Below are 19229 nucleotides of genomic sequence, written 5' to 3'. Positions count from 1 at the left end.
ATTCAAGAAGGGAGAGAGGCAGAAGAAAGGAAATTATAGGCCAGTTAGTCTGACCTCAATGGTTGGGAAGATGTTGGAGTGGATTGTTTAAGGATGTGGTACTTGGAGGCAGATGTTAAAATGGGCCATAATCAGCATGGTTTCCTCAAGGAAAACCTTGCCTGACAAATTGGTTGGAATTCTTTGAAGAAATTGCAAGCAGGATAGAGAAAGGAGAATTGGCTGATGTTGTGTACTTGGATTTTCAGAAGCCCTTTGACAAGCTGCCATATATGGGGCTGCTTAACAAGGTTTGAGCCCGAGGTATTACAGGAAAGATTCTAGTATGGATACAACAGTGTCTAATTGGCAGGAGTCAAGGTGTGGGAATGAAGGAAGGCTTTTCTGGTTGGCTGCTGGTGACTAGCTGTTTTCCACAGGGATCTGTGTTGGGACTTATTCTTTTTACATTATATGTCAATGATTTAAACAATGGGATTGCTGGCTTTGTTGCAAAGTTTTCAGATGATACAAAGATAGGTTGAGGGACAGGTAGTTTTGAAGAAGTAGACAGGCTACAAAAGGACTTAAACAGATTAGGTCAATAGGCAATGAAGTGGCAGATGGAATAGAATGTCAGGAAGAATATGGTCATGCTTATACAGTTTGGTAGAAATAATCAAAGGGTTAACAATTTTCTAAGTGGAGAGAAAATACAAAAATATGAGGTGCAAAGGGACTTGAGTGTCCTTGTTCAGGATTCCCTACAGGCAGGTTGAGTCTGTGGTGAGGAAAACAAATGTGATGTTTGCATTCATTTCAAGAGGACCAGTATATAAAAAGCAAGGATGTAATGTTGAGACTTTACAAAGCACTGATGTGGCCTCACTTGGAGTATTGTGAGCAATTTTGGGCCCCCTCTCTTCGAAAGGATGTGCTGAAACAGGAGACGGTTCAAAACAGGTTCACAAATATGATCATAAACAGGAGAAAATCTGCAGATGCTGGAAATCCAAGCAACACACACATAATGCTGGAGGAACTCAGCAGGCCAGGCAGCATCTATGGGAAAAAGGGCAGTCGACGTTTCAGGCTGAGACCCTTCGGCAGGACTGCAGAAAAAAAACTGAGGTGTAGATTTGAAAGGTGGGGGGAAGGGAGAGAGAAACGCCAGACAATAGGTGAAACATGGAGGGGGGGTTGAAACAAAGAGCTAGGAAGTTGATTGATGAAAGAGACAGAAGGCCATGGAAGAAAGAAGAAGAAGGGGGAGGAGCTCCAGAGGCAGGCTATGAGTGGGCAAGGAGATGGGAAATGGTGAAGGGGGGGTAGAGACATTACTGCCCCTCAACCTATCTTCGTGTCATCGGGCCGGAGGCCACCCAAATGGAATATAAGGTTTTGTTCCTCCAACCTAAGTGCGTCTATGTCTTATCTTGTTATGGTCTTCTGTGTTGAGTGGTAGAGTAACTCAGCCATGGTGGTATGGTGGAACAGACTCATGGGGCAAATAGCCTTTCTTCTCCTATGTCTTATAGTCTTTTGCTCTATTGTTTCCAAAGTGTTTCCATTAGAAACTCTTCAACTGAACACTGGGAACATTAATATATTGTGAAGGCCAGTGAAATCAAGATGAACTTAAGCACTGTATATTTAATAAGGTAAACTTTACTGCTAAAAGTCCCGAGAAGAGAGATGAGGAAGATTTTCTTTAGCTTGAGGGTGATGAATCTGTGGAATTAATTGCCAGAGATGGTTGTGGAGGTGAAGTCATTGGGCAAATTTAAAGTGGAGGTTGATAGGGTTTTGTTTATAAGGGCATCAAAGATTACAGGGAGAAGACAGGAGAATTGAGTTGAGAGGGATAATAATTCAGTCATGATAGAATGTCAAAATAAACCTGATGGGCTAAATCTCCCAGATGTGCTCCAATGTCTATGGTCTTATGGTCTTGTACACGACTCCACATACTAGAACATGGATCAGCAAGTAACTGTGGAAAGAAGTTGGTGGATCAACCAGCAACAGAGGTTAACCATTCCATTACATGATACCTGACAAAATAGTGAGTATGTCATGAAACTCAATAGGCATTGCATTAGAAACTCTTCAACTGCTCACTTCCCATGTTAATATATTGCGATGGTCTCCGAAATCTAGATGAATTTAAGCACTGTATATTTAATAAGGTAACCTGTACTGCTACACTGGGCAGAGAACTCCACTGACTCTCTTCTCTCTGGTAGAAGCCATTTATCCTCAGCTTTGTCCTAAATCTATTATGCTGAAATATGAGGCAATATTCCCTTATGGTGTTCTCATTCCCAGTCCTGCCTCCATCTTATCTACCCATTTCATCATTTTCAAAGTTTCGTTAAGAACCCTCTCATTCTTTTACATTCTAGTGAGTATTGCCCTTGCCCAAAAAGTTCAACATACGAGGGATGTTTGATGACTCTGGGCCTGTGTTTGCTGGAGTTTAGGTGAATGAGGTGACGGATATACCTGAAGCGTATTGAATATTATAAGGCTTGCGTCGAGTGGGTGTAGGGGAATCTAGGACCAGAAAGCACAAACTCAGAATAGAAAGATTTCTTTTCAGAAGATGGGTGAGGAGGAATTTCTTTAGCCACAAGCTGGTGAATTATTTGTTACAGAGGCTGTGGAAGTAAAGTCATTGGTTGTATTTAAAGTGGAGTTTGATAGATTGTGACTAGTAAGGGCTTGAAAGGTTACAGAGAGAATGGGGTTGAGAGGTAGGTTAACTTAGCCATGGTGGTATAGTGGAGCAGATTTGATGGGGTGAATAGCTTCACTCTTCTCTGATGTCTTAACGTCTTTTGCTCTGTTGTACATGTAACCAGCTATATCATCTTGCTCCCCAAGCCCTGCCCTGCCACCTCTTACTCGGTTCTTTTGTTCTCTAGATTTTTCAGATAATCCATTGCAGCTTCCACACTGAGTATGCTGCTGAGCTGATTGGCGAAGAGGGCATCAGAGGTTCGCTTTGCTATACTGCAACGAACAAAAAAGGAATTCAATGGCCTGGCTGTTGTTGGTAGAAGAAAGGACGTTCTGGCATTAGGGAGACTCCAGAGGAGTTTCAGGAGAGTGATTCCGTGACTGGGAGGTTGAATTATGAGAAGCGTTTGATGGCTCTGGGTCTGCACTAATTGGAATAATGAGAGAGTGGAAGGGAGGGATATAATCTTATTGAAGAAGATCTTATATTGTAGATAGAATGGACATGAACAGGATGTTTCCTACAGCAGGGGGTCCTGGGACCAAAGGGCACAGCCGCAGAATACAATGACATCCCGAGAAGAGAGATGAGAAAGAACTTCTCGAGGGTGATGAATCAAGTTAAATGGTTGTGAAGGCCAAGTCAATGGGTACATTTAAAGTGGAGGTGGATATAGGATTACTAGAAAATGAGGCAGGAGAAATAATGATGGGGGACAAAGACATGACAGATGAACTAAATGAGCATTCTGCATCATTTTTCACTGTGGAAGACACAAGCACTGCGCCAGATGTTGTAGTGTGTGAAGGAAGAGAAATTGGTGCACTTACAATTACAAGGGAGAAGGTGCTTAAAAAGTTGAAAGACCTAAAAGTACATAAATCATTGGACCAGATGAACTATAGCCTAGGGTTCTGAAAGAGGTAGCTTTAGAGATTGTGGCAGCATCGGAAATGATCTTTCAAAAATCATTGGACTCTGGCATGGTGCCAGAGGACCAGAAAAATGCAAATGTCTCCTTTCCTCTTTAAGAAAGGAGGAAGGCAGCAGAAAGGTAATTATAGACCAGTTAGCGTGACCTCAGTGGTTGGGAAGATGTTAGAATCAATTGTTGAGGACAAGGTGATGGAGTACTTGGTGACACAAACAAGATAGGACAAAGTCAACACGGTTTCCTTCAGCAAAAATCCTGCCTGCCAAACCTGTTGCAATTTTTTGAGGAGATTACAATTAGAATAGATAAAGGGGATGCAGTGGATGTTGTATATTTGGACCTTCAGAATGCCTTTGACAAGGTGCCACACATGAGGCTGCTTACTAAATTAAGAGCCCATGGTATTATAAGAAAGTTACCAACATGGTTAGAGCATTGGCTGATTGGAAGGAGGCAGCGAGTAGGAATAAAAGGATCCTTTCTGGTTGTCTTCAAGTGACTAGTGATGTTCCGCAGGGGTCATTATTGGGACCACTACTTTTTATGCTATATATAAATGATTTAGATGATGAAACAGATGGATTTGTTGCCAAGTTTGCAGATGATACGATGATTGGTGGAGGAGCAGGTAGTATTGAGGAAACAGAAGGTCTTGGACAGATTAGAAGAATGGGCAAAAATGTGGCAAATGAAATATAATGTTGGAAAATGCATGGTCATGCACTTTCATAGTAGAAATAATTGTGCTGACTATTTTCTAAACAGGGAGAATATCCAAAGCTCTGAGATGCAAAGGGACTTGGGAGTCCTTGTGAAGAACACCCTGAAAGTTAACTTGCAGGTTGAGGTGGTGGTGAGGAGGGCAAATGCAATGTTAGCATTCATTTCAAGAGGTCGAGCATACAAGAGCAGGGATGTGTTGCTGAGGTTTGGAAGTCATTGGTGAGGCCGCACCTTGAGTATTTTGTATAGTGTTGGGCTCCTCATCTTAGAAGAGATGTGCTGGCCTTGGAAATGGTCCAGAGGAGGTTCTCAAGGATGATTCCTGGAATGAAAGGGTTATCATACGAAGAATGTTTGATGACTGTGGGTCTGTACTCACTGGAATTTAGGAGGATGAGGGAGGATCTCATTAAAAGCTTTCGGATGTTGAAAGGACTAGACAGAGTAGATGTGGAAAGGATATTTCCTATGGTGGGAGAGTCTAGGACAGAAGGGCACAGTCTCAGGATAGAGGATAGTCCATTCAAAACAGAGATACAGAGAAACTGCTTTAGCCAGAGCATGGTGAATTGGTGGAGTGTGTTGCCACATGCAGCTGCGGAGCTCAGGTCGTTGGGTGTGTTTAAAGCAGAGATTGATATGCTCTTGATTGCACATGGCATCAAAGCCTATGGGGAGAAGGCTAGAAAACAGGTTTGAGTCGGAGAAAAAAAGGATCAGCCATGATTGAATGGCAGAGTAGACTCGATGGGCCAAATGACCTAATACTGCTGCTATATCTTAATAGTGTTATCCTATATCTTATATATATAAGAGATATATCTTATATCTTATAGCCTTCCCACCAGGAAGGCCTCAAAGCTTTCCGTTTCTTTCTGGACACCAGACACAACCAGTTCTCCTCCACCACCCCTCTCCTCCAGCTAATAAAACTTGTCCTCACTCGAAATGATTTATCCTTTGGGTCCTCACACTTTCTTCAAAGAAAAGGGGTAGCCATGGGCACTCGCATGGGTCCTAGCTATGCCTGCCTATCTGTTGGCTAGGTGGAACAATCTATGTTGCAAACCTACCCTGGTGACCGTCCCACACTTTTCCTATGCTACATCAACGACTGCATTGGTGCTGCTTCCTGCACCCGTGCTGAACTCGTTGATTTCATCCACTTTGCCTCCAACTTCCACCTGGCTCTCAAATTCACCTGGTCCATTTCCAACACTTCCCTTCGCTTTCTCAATCTCACTGTCTCTATCTCTGGAGATAGCTTATCCACCAATGTCTATTATAAACCAATGGGCTTTCACAGCTACCTAGACTACACCTCGTCCCATCCTGCTACTGGTAAGAATGCCATCCCCTTCTCTCAATTCCTCCATCTCCACCTTTTCTGCACTCAGGATGAGGCTTTTCATTCTAAAACGTGAATGTCCCCCTTTTCCCCTTCCTCTACCATCAATGCTGCCCTCAGCTGCATCTCTTCCATTTTACGCACAACTGCTCTTGCCCGATCCTCCCGTCATGCTACCAGGGTTAGGGTTCCTCTTGTCCTCACCTACCACCCCACCAGCCTCCGCATCCGGCACATAATTGTCCGAAAAGCCCGCCACCTTCAACTGGATTCCACCACCAAAAACATCTTTCACTCCCCGCCCCTCCACTTTCTGCTTTCCACAGGGATCTCTCCCTACTCAACTCCCTTGTCTATTCGTCCCTCCCCATTGATCGCCCTCCTGTCACTTATCCTTGCAAGTGGAACAACTACTACACCTGCCCCTACACCACCTCCCTCGCTACCAGCCAGGGCCCTGAACAGTCCTTCCAGGTGAGGTGACACTTCACCTGTGAATCTGTTGGGGTCATTTACTGTGTTTGGGGCTCCCGGTGTGACCTCCTGTACATCGGTGAGAACAAAGTAGATTGGGAGACCATTTCACTGACCATCTCCGCTCCTTCCGCCAAAAGAAGCGGGACTTCCCAGTGTTCACCCATTCCCATTCCGATATGTCCATCCATGCCCTCCTCCACTGTCGGGATAAGGCCACACTTAGGTTAGAGGAACAACACCTTATATTCCGTTGGGGTAGCCTCCAACCAGATGGCTTCAACATTGATTCTCCAAACTTCCAGTAATGCCTCTACACCCCCCACCCTTCAACATTTCCCATCCCCTTGTCCCCCTCTCATGCTATCTCTTTGCCCACCCATCGCCTCCCTCTGGTGCTCCTCCCCACCTATCTTCTTTCTTCCATGGTCTTCTGTCTCTTTCCCAATCGACTTCCCAGCTCTTTGCTTCATCCCTTCCCCCTCCAAGTTTCATCTATCACCAGGTGGTTCTCGCTCCCCTCCTCCACCTTTCAAATCTACTCCTCAGCTTTTATTCTCCAGTCCTGATGAAGGTTTTCGGCTTGAAACGTCGATTGTACTTTTTTCCATTCATGCTGCCTGGCCTGCTGAGTTCCTCCAGCATTTTATGTGTGTTTCTCAGAAATATGGTTCCAGGATTATCATATGAAGAGCATTTGATGGCTCTGGGTCTGTATTCGACAGGAGCAGACTTGATGGGCCAAATGGCCTTTTTCTGCTCCTTTATCTCTGGGCCTATACTTGCTGAAGTTTAGGAGAATGAGGAGACAGATATCATTGAAACCTTTTGAATATTGAAAGGCCTAGTTAGAGTGGAAGTGGAGGAGTCTAGGACCAGAGGGCACAACCTCAGAATAGAAGGATTTCCTATTAGAACAAAGGTGAGGTGGAATTTCTTTAGCCATGGGCTGCTGAATTAATTGCCACAGATGGCTATAGAGGTCATGTCACTGGGTATATTTAAAGCGTAGGTTCTTGATTAGGAAGAGATTCAAAAGTTACAGGAATAGGGAAGGAAAATGGGGTTGAGAGTTATAAAAAATCAGCCATGGTAATATGGCAGAGCAAACTCGATGAGGTGAATAGCCTAATTCTTCTCCAATACAGTATCTTATAGTCTTTTGCTCTACTGTATATGTAACCAGCAATACCACCACACCCCCTGAACCCTGCCCTGCAACCTCTTACCTATTCATTCCCTCTCTTCGCTTTGCGAGGTATCTTTTGCCAGCTTCACTGCTGAGAGATTTGTTGAGCTCACCGGTGTCAGTGATATCAATCTGTCGCGTTGCTCTATTGGAAGGAACAAAGATATAAATTAATAGAACTTGGTGATTCTGGATTAGGTGTTACGTAATGAATCAAGTTAGATTAGGGGGTTTAAGGGAAAGGAACACTTAGGAGGCAATGATCATAACATGATAGAATTCACCCTGCAATTAGAGGGAGAAGATAAATTCATATGTATCAGTATTACAATAAAATGAAGGGAATTCCAGATGTACAAGAGAGGATCTGGCCAAAGTTGGTTGAAAGGGGATACTAGCAGGGATGATAGCAGAATAACAATGGCTGGAGTTTCTGGAGACAATTTGGAATGTGCAGGATAGATACATTGCATAGATGAAGAAATATTCTGAAGGGGAGATGAAGCAATCATGGCTGACAAGGGAATTCAAAGACCACATATAAGCAAAAGAGAGAGTGTAATGCAGCAAAAATTAGTGTGAAATTAGAGGATTGGGAAGCTTATATAAATCAACAGAAGGCAACTAAAAAGCCATAAGGAGAGAAAAGATAAAATATGAAGGGAAGGTAGCCAATAATATAACAGAGGATATGAAAAGATTTTTCAAATATAAAAAGAGCAAAAGAGAGGCCAGAATGGAAATCAGACCACTGGAAAATGATGGTGGAGAGGTAGTAATGGGGGACAAAGAAATGGCAGAGGAACAAACTATTTTGTGTCAGTCTGCACTGATTTTGATTTTCCAGCAGTATGTTAGAAATTCATGAGTGTCAGAAGGCAGACACTGTTCCTATTGCAATGGAGCAGATGCTTGGGAAGATGAAAGGTCTGAAGGTACATAAATCACCTGGACCAGATGGACTACACCCCAGGGTTCTAAACAAGGCAGCAGAACAGATTGTTGAGGCATTAGTAATGATCTTTCAAGAATCACTAGATTCTGGAATTGTTCTGGATGACTGGACAATTGCAAACCTGACTCCACTCTTCAAGAAGGGAGAGAGGCAGAAGAAATGAAACTATAGGCCAGTTAGTCTGATCTCAGTGGTTGAGAATATTGTTACAGTCCTTTATTAAGGGTGAAGTTTCCAAGTACTTGAGGCACGTGATAAAATAGGCCATGGTGAGCATGTTTTCTGAAGGGAAAATCACCACTTCCCTCACTACCAGCCAGGGCCCTGAATAGTCCTTTCAGGTGAGTTGACACCTCACCTGTGAGTCTGTTGGGGTCATTTACTGTGTTTGGTGCTCCCGGTGTGGCCTCCTGTACATCTGTGAGACCCAGCGTAGATTGGGAGACCATTTCATTGAGCATCTCCGCTCCTTCCGCCAAAAGAAGCGGGACTTCCCAGTGTTCACCCATTCCTATTCCGATATGTCCATCCATGCCCTCCTCCACTGTCGGGATAAGGCCACACTTAGGTTAGAGGAACAACACCTTATATTCCGTTGGGGTAGCCTCCAACCAGATGGCTTCAACATCGATTCTCCAAACTTCCAGTAAGGCCTCTACACCCCCCACCCTTCAACATTTCCCATCCCCTTGTCCCCCTCTCATGTTTTCTTTGCCCACCCATCGCTTCCCTCTGGTGCTCCTCCCCACCTATCTTCTTTCTTCCATGGTCTTCTGTCTCTTTCCCAATCGACTTCCCAGCTCTTTGCTTCATCCCTTCCCCCTCCAAGTTTCATCTATCACCAGGTGGTTCTCGCTCCCCTCCTCCACCTTTCAAATCTACTCCTCAGCTTTTATTCTCCAGTCCTGCTGAAGGTTTTCGGCTTGAAACGTCGATTGTACTTTTTTCCATTCATGCTGCCTGGCCTGCTGAGTTCCTCCAGCATTTTATGTGTGTTTCTCAGAAATATGGTTCCAGGATTATCATATGAAGAGCATTTGATGGCTCTGGGTCTGTATTCGACAGGAGCAGACTTGATGGGCCAAATGGCCTTTTTCTGCTCCTTTATCTCTGGGCCTATACTTGCTGAAGTTTAGGAGAATGAGGAGACAGATATCATTGAAACCTTTTGAATATTGAAAGGCCTAGTTAGAGTGGAAGTGGAGGAGTCTAGGACCAGAGGGCACAACCTCAGAATAGAAGGATTTCCTATTAGAACAAAGGTGAGGTGGAATTTCTTTAGCCATGGGCTGCTGAATTAATTGCCACAGATGGCTATAGAGGTCATGTCACTGGGTATATTTAAAGCGTAGGTTCTTGATTAGGAAGAGATTCAAAAGTTACAGGAATAGGGAAGGAAAATGGGGTTGAGAGTTATAAAAAATCAGCCATGGTAATATGGCAGAACAAACTCGATGAGGTGAATAGCCTAATTCTTCTCCAATACAGTATCTTATAGTCTTTTGCTCTACTGTATATGTAACCAGCAATACCACCACACCCCCTGAACCCTGCCCTGCAACCTCTTACCTATTCATTCCCTCTCTTCGCTTTGCGAGGTATCTTTTGCCAGCTTCACTGCTGAGAGATTTGTTGAGCTCACCGGTGTCAGTGATATCAATCTGTCGCGTTGCTCTATTGGAAGGAACAAAGATATAAATTAATAGAACTTGGTGATTCTGGATTAGGTGTTACGTAATGAATCAAGTTAGATTAGGGGGTTTAAGGGAAAGGAACACTTAGGAGGCAATGATCATAACATGATAGAATTCACCCTGCAATTAGAGGGAGAAGATAAATTCATATGTATCAGTATTACAATAAAATGAAGGGAATTCCAGATGTACAAGAGAGGATCTGGCCAAAGTTGGTTGAAAGGGGATACTAGCAGGGATGATAGCAGAATAACAATGGCTGGAGTTTCTGGAGACAATTTGGAATGTGCAGGATAGATACATTGCATAGATGAAGAAATATTCTGAAGGGGAGATGAAGCAATCATGGCTGACAAGGGAATTCAAAGACCACATATAAGCAAAAGAGAGAGTGTAATGCAGCAAAAATTAGTGTGAAATTAGAGGATTGGGAAGCTTATATAAATCAACAGAAGGCAACTAAAAAGCCATAAGGAGAGAAAAGATAAAATATGAAGGGAAGGTAGCCAATAATATAACAGAGGATATGAAAAGATTTTTCAAATATAAAAAGAGCAAAAGAGAGGCCAGAATGGAAATCAGACCACTGGAAAATGATGGTGGAGAGGTAGTAATGGGGGACAAAGAAATGGCAGAGGAACAAACTATTTTGTGTCAGTCTGCACTGATTTTGATTTTCCAGCAGTATGTTAGAAATTCATGAGTGTCAGAAGGCAGACACTGTTCCTATTGCAATGGAGCAGATGCTTGGGAAGATGAAAGGTCTGAAGGTACATAAATCACCTGGACCAGATGGACTACACCCCAGGGTTCTAAACAAGGCAGCAGAACAGATTGTTGAGGCATTAGTAATGATCTTTCAAGAATCACTAGATTCTGGAATTGTTCTGGATGACTGGACAATTGCAAACCTGACTCCACTCTTCAAGAAGGGAGAGAGGCAGAAGAAATGAAACTATAGGCCAGTTAGTCTGATCTCAGTGGTTGAGAATATTGTTACAGTCCTTTATTAAGGGTGAAGTTTCCAAGTACTTGAGGCACGTGATAAAATAGGCCATGGTGAGCATGTTTTCTGAAGGGAAAATCACCACTTCCCTCACTACCAGCCAGGGCCCTGAATAGTCCTTTCAGGTGAGTTGACACCTCACCTGTGAGTCTGTTGGGGTCATTTACTGTGTTTGGTGCTCCCGGTGTGGCCTCCTGTACATCTGTGAGACCCAGCGTAGATTGGGAGACCATTTCATTGAGCATCTCCGCTCCTTCCGCCAAAAGAAGCGGGACTTCCCAGTGTTCACCCATTCCTATTCCGATATGTCCATCCATGCCCTCCTCCACTGTCGGGATAAGGTCACACTTAGGTTAGAGGAACAACACCTTATATTCCGTTGGGGTAGCCTCCAACCAGATGGCTTCAACATCGATTCTCCAAACTTCCAGTAAGGCCTCTACACCCCCCACCCTTCAACATTTCCCATCCCCTTGTCCCCCTCTCATTCTATCTCTTTGCCCACCCATCGCCTCCCTCTGGTGCTCCTCCCCACCTATCTTCTTTCTTCCATGGTCTTCTGTCTCTTTCCCAATCGACTTCCCAGCTCTTTGCTTCATCCCTTCCCCCTCCAAGTTTCATCTATCACCAGGTGGTTCTCTCTCCCCTCCTCCACCTTTCAAATCTACTCCTCAGCTTTTATTCTCCAGTCCTGCTGAAGGTTTTCGGCTTGAAACGTCGACTGTACTTTTTTCCATTCATGCTGCCTGGCCTGCTGAGTTCCTCCAGCATTTTATGTGTGTTTCTCAGAAATATGGTTCCAGGATTATCATATGAAGAGCATTTGATGGCTCTGGGTCTGTATTCGACAGGAGCAGACTTGATGGGCCAAATGGCCTTTTTCTGCTCCTTTATCTCTGGGCCTATACTTGCTGAAGTTTAGGAGAATGAGGAGACAGATATCATTGAAACCTTTTGAATATTGAAAGGCCTAGTTAGAGTGGAAGTGGGGGAGTCTAGGACCAGAGGGCACAACCTCAGAATAGAAGGATTTCCTATTAGAACAAAGGTGAGGTGGAATTTCTTTAGCCATGGGCTGCTGAATTAATTGCCACAGATGGCTATAGAGGTCATGTCACTGGGTATATTTAAAGCGTAGGTTGATAGGTTCTTGATTAGGAAGAGATTCAAAAGTTACAGGAATAGGGAAGGAAAATGGGGTTGAGAGTTATAAAAAATCAGCCATGGTAATATGGCAGAGCAAACTCGATGAGGTGAATAGCCTAATTCTTCTCCAATACAGTATCTTATAGTCTTTTGCTCTACTGTATATGTAACCAGCAATACCACCACACCCCCTGAACCCTGCCCTGCAACCTCTTACCTATTCATTCCCTCTCTTCGCTTTGCGAGGTATCTTTTGCCAGCTTCACTGCTGAGAGATTTGTTGAGCTCACCGGTGTCAGTGATATCAATCTGTCGCGTTGCTCTATTGGAAGGAACAAAGATATAAATTAATAGAACTTGGTGATTCTGGATTAGGTGTTACGTAATGAATCAAGTTAGATTAGGGGGTTTAAGGGAAAGGAACACTTAGGAGGCAATGATCATAACATGATAGAATTCACCCTGCAATTAGAGGGAGAAGATAAATTCAAATGTATCAGTATTACAATAAAATGAAGGGAATTCCAGATGTACAAGAGAGGATCTGGCCAAAGTTGGTTGAAAGGGGATACTAGCAGGGATGATAGCAGAATAACAATGGCTGGAGTTTCTAGAGACAATTTGGAATGTGCAGGATAGATACATTGCATAGATGAAGAAATATTCTGAAGGGGAGATGAAGCAATCATGGCTGACAAGGGAATTCAAAGACCACATATAAGCAAAAGAGAGAGTGTAATGCAGCAAAAATTAGTGTGAAATTAGAGGATTGGGAAGCTTATATAAATCAACAGAAGGCAACTAAAAAGATAAAAAGAGAGAAAAGATAAAATATGAAGGGAAGGTAGCCAATAATATAACAGAGGATATGAAAAGATTTTTCAAATATAAAAAGAGCAAAAGAGAGGCCAGAATGGAAATCAGACCACTGGAAAATGATGGTGGAGAGGTAGTAATGGGGGACAAAGAAATGGCAGAGGAACAAACTATTTTGTGTCAGTCTGCACTGATTTTGATTTTCCAGCAGTATGTTAGAAATTCTTGAGTGTCAGAAGGCAGACATTGTTCCTATTGCAATGGAGCAGATGCTTGGGAAGATGAAAGGTCTGAAGGTACATAAATCACCTGGACCAGATGGACTACACCCCAGGGTTCTAAACAAGGCAGCAGAACAGATTGTTGAGGCATTAGTAATGATCTTTCAAGAATCACTAGATTCTGGAATTGTTCTGGATGACTGGACAATTGCAAACCTGACTCCACTCTTCAAGAAGGGAGAGAGGCAGAAGAAATGAAACTATAGGCCAGTTAGTCTGATCTCAGTGGTTGAGAATATTGTTACAGTCCTTTATTAAGGGTGAAGTTTCCAAGTACTTGAGGCACGTGATAAAATAGGCCATGGTGAGCAAGTTTTCTGAAGGGGAATTCTTGCTTGACAAAACTGTTGAAGTTCTTTGAGGAAATAACAGACAAATAGACCAAGGAGAATCAGTGGATGTTGTTTACTTGTATTATTAAAAGAACTTTGACAAGTTGACACACGAGGAAAGAAAAGAGCCCATGGTATTACAGGAAATGTACTAGATGTATTGAAGACAACTGACTGGTGGGAGTCTAAAAGTGAGAATAAAGGGGACCCTTTCTCGTTGACTGCTGCTGACTAGTGGTGTTCTGCCAGGTCAGTTTTGGAACCACTTTTTTCACATTTGATGTGAATGTTTGGATGACAGAATTGACGGTATTGTGGCCAAGTTTGCAGAAGGTGGAGGGGCAAGTAGTGCTGAGGAAGCAGAGATTGCCGAAGGACTTATAGATATTGGGAGAGCGGGCAAAGAAGTGGCAGATGGAATATAGTCCGGGGAGTATGGCCATGCACTTTGATGGAAGGAGTAAAGTCATTGATTATGTTCTGAATGGGCAGAACATTCAAAAGTCAGTCATGCAAAGGGGTTTCTGGAGTCTTGTGCAGGATTCCCTAAAAGTCAACTTTTAGGTTGAGTTAGAGGTAAGGAAGGCATATGCACTGTTAGCACTTTTTTTGAGAGGGCAAGAATGTAAGAGCAAGGATGTGATGCTGAGGTTTTATAAAGCATTGCTCAGGACATGCTTGGAGTACGGTGAGTGAGGTATAGTAAGTAGTTTTGAGTCCCTTAACTCAGAAAAGTCGTGTCGGCATTTGAGAGTGTTCAGAGGAGGTTCACAAGAATGATTCTGGGAATGGATGGTTTAACATACGAGTGTTTGATGGCTCTGGGCCTATACTCACCTGAGTTTGGAATAATGAGTGAGGATCTCACTGAAATATATTGAATATTGGGAGGTCTAGGTAGAGTGGATATGGAGAGGATGTTTCCTATAGGGAAACACACACACACACACACACACACACACACACACACACACACACACACACACACACACACACACACACACACACACACACACACACACACACACACACACACACACACACACTTTAGCATTCATTTCAAGAGGACTCGTATATAAAAGCAAGGATGTAATATTGAAACTTTATAAAGCACTGGCGAGGCCTCACTTGGAGTATTGTGAGCAGTTTTCAGCTCCTTATCTTTGAAAGGATGTGCTGAAACAGGAGAACGTTCAAATGAGGTTCACAAATGTGATTGCAGAATTGAACGGCTTGTCATATGAAGAGCATTTGATGGCTCTGGGCCTGTGTTCAATAGGAGCAGACTCAATGGGACAAATGAGACACCTATTCTGCTCCTACACCTTATGGTCTTATCTTGCTGACTGTATTTTGGGAAAGCATGCTGACTGTACTAGACTCGGCCGACACTTATTGGATGGGTTTCATAGACAAAACGTGAAATCGAACATCTGGCTGTACAGAGCATAATAGAGAACAAAGGGATGAGGAGAAGGAGTCGATCATCTGCCCATCACAGCTGCTTCAACATTTAATAAGATTATGGCTGAGTTGACCATGGTTTCAGTACACCTACCTGTCTTTTTCCAAAACCCTCAATTTCCCTGCTATAAGAAAATCTATCAAAGCATGTCTTAAGCACTGTATATTTAATAAGGTAACCTTTACTGCTACACTGGGCAGAAAACTCCATTGACTCACTTCTTTCTGGTAGAAGCCATTTCTCCTCAGCTCTGTCCTAAATTTATTATTTTGAAATATGAGGAAATGTCCCCTTCTTGTGTTCTCATTACCAGTCCTTCCTCCATCTTATCTATCCCTTTCATAATTTTAAATGTTTCGATAAGATCCCTCTCATTCTTCTACGTTCCAGTGAGTATTGCCCCTGTCAGAAAAGGGTCATCATACGAGGGCTGTTTGATGACACTGGGCCTGTGCTTGCTGGAGTTTAAGTGAATGAGGAGGCGGATATATCTGAAGCCTAATGAATATTAAAAGGCCTGGATAGAGCGGGTGTAGGGGAATCTAAGACCAGAGGGCACAACCTCGGAAGAGAAAATTTCTTTTTAGAAGAAAGGTGAGGAGGAATTTCTTTAGCCGCAAGCTGGTGAATTAATTGTCATAGATGGCTGTGGAGGTAAAGTCATTGGGTGTATTTAAAGTGGGGTTTGATAGATTGTGACTTGAAAAGGCAGGAAAGGCTACAGGGAGAAAGGTTACAACTTGAAATTTGATCGGGAGAAAGTCTGACGTGGCGGTACTTCAAAGGAGTGAGGGAAATTACAGTGGTATGACAAAGGAGTTGGAGAAAGTAAATTGGAAGGAGCTGCTGGTAGGGATGTCAACAGAGTAGCAATAGCGTGTGGGAAAAATGAGGAAGGTGCAGTACATGTGTGTTCCAACAATGGAGAAATACTCAAATGGCAAAATAGGACAACCGGGGCTGACAAGGGAAGTCAAAGCTAGTGTTAAAACAAAAGAGAGGGCATGCAGAAAGCAAAAATTAGTGGGAAGACAGAGGATTGGAAAGTTTTTAAACACCTACAGAGAGCAACTAAAAGAATCATTATAAGGGAAAAGATGAAATATGAAAGCAAGCTCGCAAATAATATCAAAGCATTTTCAAGTATGTAAAAAATAAAAGACAGATGAGAGTGGATATAGGACCACTAGAAAATGGGGGGGACAAAGAGATGGCGGATGAACTAAATGAGCATTTCACATCAGGCTTTACTGTGGAAGACACAAGCAGTGTGCCAGATGTTGTAGTGCGTGAAGGAAGAGAAGTGGGTGCACTTACAATTACAAGAGAGAAGGTGCTCAAAAAGCTGAAAGACCTGAAAGTACATAAGTCATTGGACCAGATGAACTGCACCCTAGGGCTCTGAAAGTGGTAGCATTAGAGATTGTGGGAGCATTAGAAATGATCATTCAAAAATTATTGGACTCTGGCATGGTGCTAGAGGACTGGAACATGGCAAATGTCATACCACTCTTTAAGAAAGGAGGAAGGCAGCAGAAAGGAAATTATAGACCAGTTAGCCTGAACTCAGTGGTTGGGAGATGTTAGAGTCAATTGTTAAGGACAAAATGATGGAGTACTTGCTGATCGAGAACAAGAAAGGACAAAGTCAGCATGGTTTCCTTAAGGAAAAATCCTGCCTGACAAACCTGTTGGAATTATTTGAGGAGATTACAAGTAGGATACATAGAGGAGATGTTGTATATTTGGACTTCCAGAAGGATTTTGACAAGGTGTCACACATGAGGCTGCTCACCAAGTTAACAGCCCATGGTATTCCAGGAAATTATTAACATGGTTAGAGCATTGACTGATTGGTAGGAGGCAGTGAGTGGGAATAAAAGGATCCTTTCTGGCTGGCTGCCAATGACTAGTGGTGTTCTGCGGCGGTCGTTGTTGGGACCGCTTCTTTTTATGTATATACAGTATAAATGATTTAGATGATGAAATAGATGGTTTCTGGCCAAGTTTGTAGATGATACAGAGATTGTTGGAGGGGCAGGTAGTTTTGAGGAAACAAGTAGGATGCAGAAGGTCTTAGACAGATTAGGAGAATGGGTAAGAAAGTGAGAAATGAAATACAATGTTGGAAAATGCATGGTCATGCACTTTGGTAGTAGAAATAATTGTGCGGACTATTTTCTAAATGGGGAGAAAATCCAACAATCTGAGATGCAAAGGGACTTGGGAGTCCTTGTGCAGAACCCCCTAAATGTTAACTTGCAGGTTGAGTCGGTGGTGAGGAAGGCAAATGCAATATAAGCGTTCATGTCAAGAGGTCTAGCGTACAAGAGCAGGGATGTGATGCTGAGGTTTATAAGGCATTGGTGAAGCACAAGCAGATGTTGTATTGTATTGTGTACAGTTTTGGGCCCCTCATCTTAGAAGAGATGTGCTGGTTTTGGAAAGGGTCCAGAGGAGATTCACACGCATGATTCCAGGAATGAAAGAGTTATCATAAGAGGAATGTTTGATGGCTTTGGGTCTGTACCCATGGGAATTTAGAAGGATGGGGGGGGGGGATCTCATTAGAACATTTGGAATGTTGAAAGGACAAGACAGAGTAGATATGGTAAGGATGTTTCCCATGGTGGGAGAGTCTAGGACAAGAGGGCACAGGCTCAGGAGAGAGGACCGTCCATTTAAAACAGAGATACGGAGAAATTACTTAAGCTGGAGGGTGGTGAATTTGTGGAACGTGCACGTGCAGCTGTGGAGGGCTGGTCGTTGGGTGTATTTAAGTCAGAGATTGATATGATCTTGATTGGACATGTCATCAAAGGTTATGGGGAGAAGGCTCAGAAATGGGTTTGAGGAGGAGAAAAAAAAGGATCAGCCATGATTGAATGGTGGAGCAGACTCGATGGGCCAAATGGCCTGATTCTGCTCCTACATCTTATAGTGTTATATGGTCTTATGCGTTGAGAAGTAGAGTAACTCAGCCATGGTGGTATGGTGGAGCAGACTCATGGGGCGAATAGCCCTTCTCCTATGTCTTATAGTCTTTTGCTCTATTGTTTCCAAAGAGTTTCCGTTAGAAACTCTTCAACTGAACACTTGGCACATTAATATATTGTGATGGCCACTGAAATCTAGATGAATTTAAGCATTGTATATTTAATAAGGTAACCTGTACTGCTACACTGGGCAGAGAACTCCACTGACTCTCTTCTCTCTGGTAGAAGCCATTTCTCCTCAGCCCTGTCCTAAATCTATTATGCTGAAATATGAGGCAATGTTCCCTTATGGTGTTCTCATTACCAGTCCTGCCTCCATCTTATCTACCCCTTTCATCATTTTCAAAGTTTCAATAAGAACTCTCTCATTCTTCTTCGTTCTAGTGAGTATTGCCCTTGCCCAAAAAGTTCAACATACGAGGGATGTTTGATGACTCTGGGCCTGTGTTTGCTGGAGTTTAGGTGAATGAGGTGACGGATATATCTGAAGCGTATTGAATATTATAAGGCTTGCGTCGAGTGGGTGTAGGGGAATCTAGGACCAGAAGGCACAAATTCAGAATAGAAAGATTTCTTTTCAGAAGATGGGTGAGGAGGAATTTCTTTAGCCACAAGCTGGTGAACTATTTGTCACAGATGGCTGTGGAAGTAAAGTAATTGGTTGTATTTAAAGTGGAGTTTGATAGATTGTGATTAGTAAGGGCTTCTACGTTCCATGAGTATTGCCCTTGCCTGAAAAGTTCAACATACGAGGGATGTTTGATGACTCTGGGCCTGTGCTTGCTGGAGTTTAGGTGAATGAGAAGATGGATATATCTGAAGCCTATAGCATATTAAAAGGCATGGATAGACTGAGTGTAGGGAAATCTTGGACAAGAGGGAACAAACTCAGAATAGAAAGATTTCTTTTTAGAAGAAAGTTGAGGAGGAACTTCTTCAGCCACAGGCTATTGAGTTAATGGCTGTGGAGGTAAAGTCATCGGGTGTATTTAAAGTGGAGTTTGATCTGTTGTGATTAGTAAGGGCATGAAAGGTTACAGGGAGAATGGGGTTGAGAGGTAGATTAACTTAGCCATGGTGGTAAGGTGGAGCAGATTTGATGGGGCAAATTGCCTCATTCTTCTCCTATGTCATAAAGTCTTTGCTCT

The 19229-nt window shown here is 43.0% G+C and overlaps 1 protein-coding gene across 1 annotated transcript in view; it reads right to left on the bottom strand.

The window, feature by feature from the left end:
* LOC140729975 (uncharacterized) overlaps positions 1 to 19229 on the bottom strand; it is a 33119-nt gene that overhangs the window by 4268 nt on the left and 9622 nt on the right. The window contains exons 4-6 of the mRNA XM_073050148.1: positions 12409 to 12513; positions 9915 to 10019; positions 7431 to 7535 (exon numbers count right to left, since the gene is read on the bottom strand). Of these exons, the coding sequence (XP_072906249.1) occupies positions 7431 to 7535; positions 9915 to 10019; positions 12409 to 12513 (315 nt within the window). The remainder of the gene's footprint in view (positions 1 to 7430; positions 7536 to 9914; positions 10020 to 12408; positions 12514 to 19229) is intronic.

Source organism: Hemitrygon akajei, chromosome 7, assembly GCF_048418815.1.
Source record: "Hemitrygon akajei chromosome 7, sHemAka1.3, whole genome shotgun sequence".
Lineage (NCBI taxonomy): Eukaryota > Metazoa > Chordata > Chondrichthyes > Myliobatiformes > Dasyatidae > Hemitrygon > Hemitrygon akajei.
Note: the sequence above shows the minus strand (reverse complement) of the source record. Positions and strands in the feature narration are given on the sequence as shown.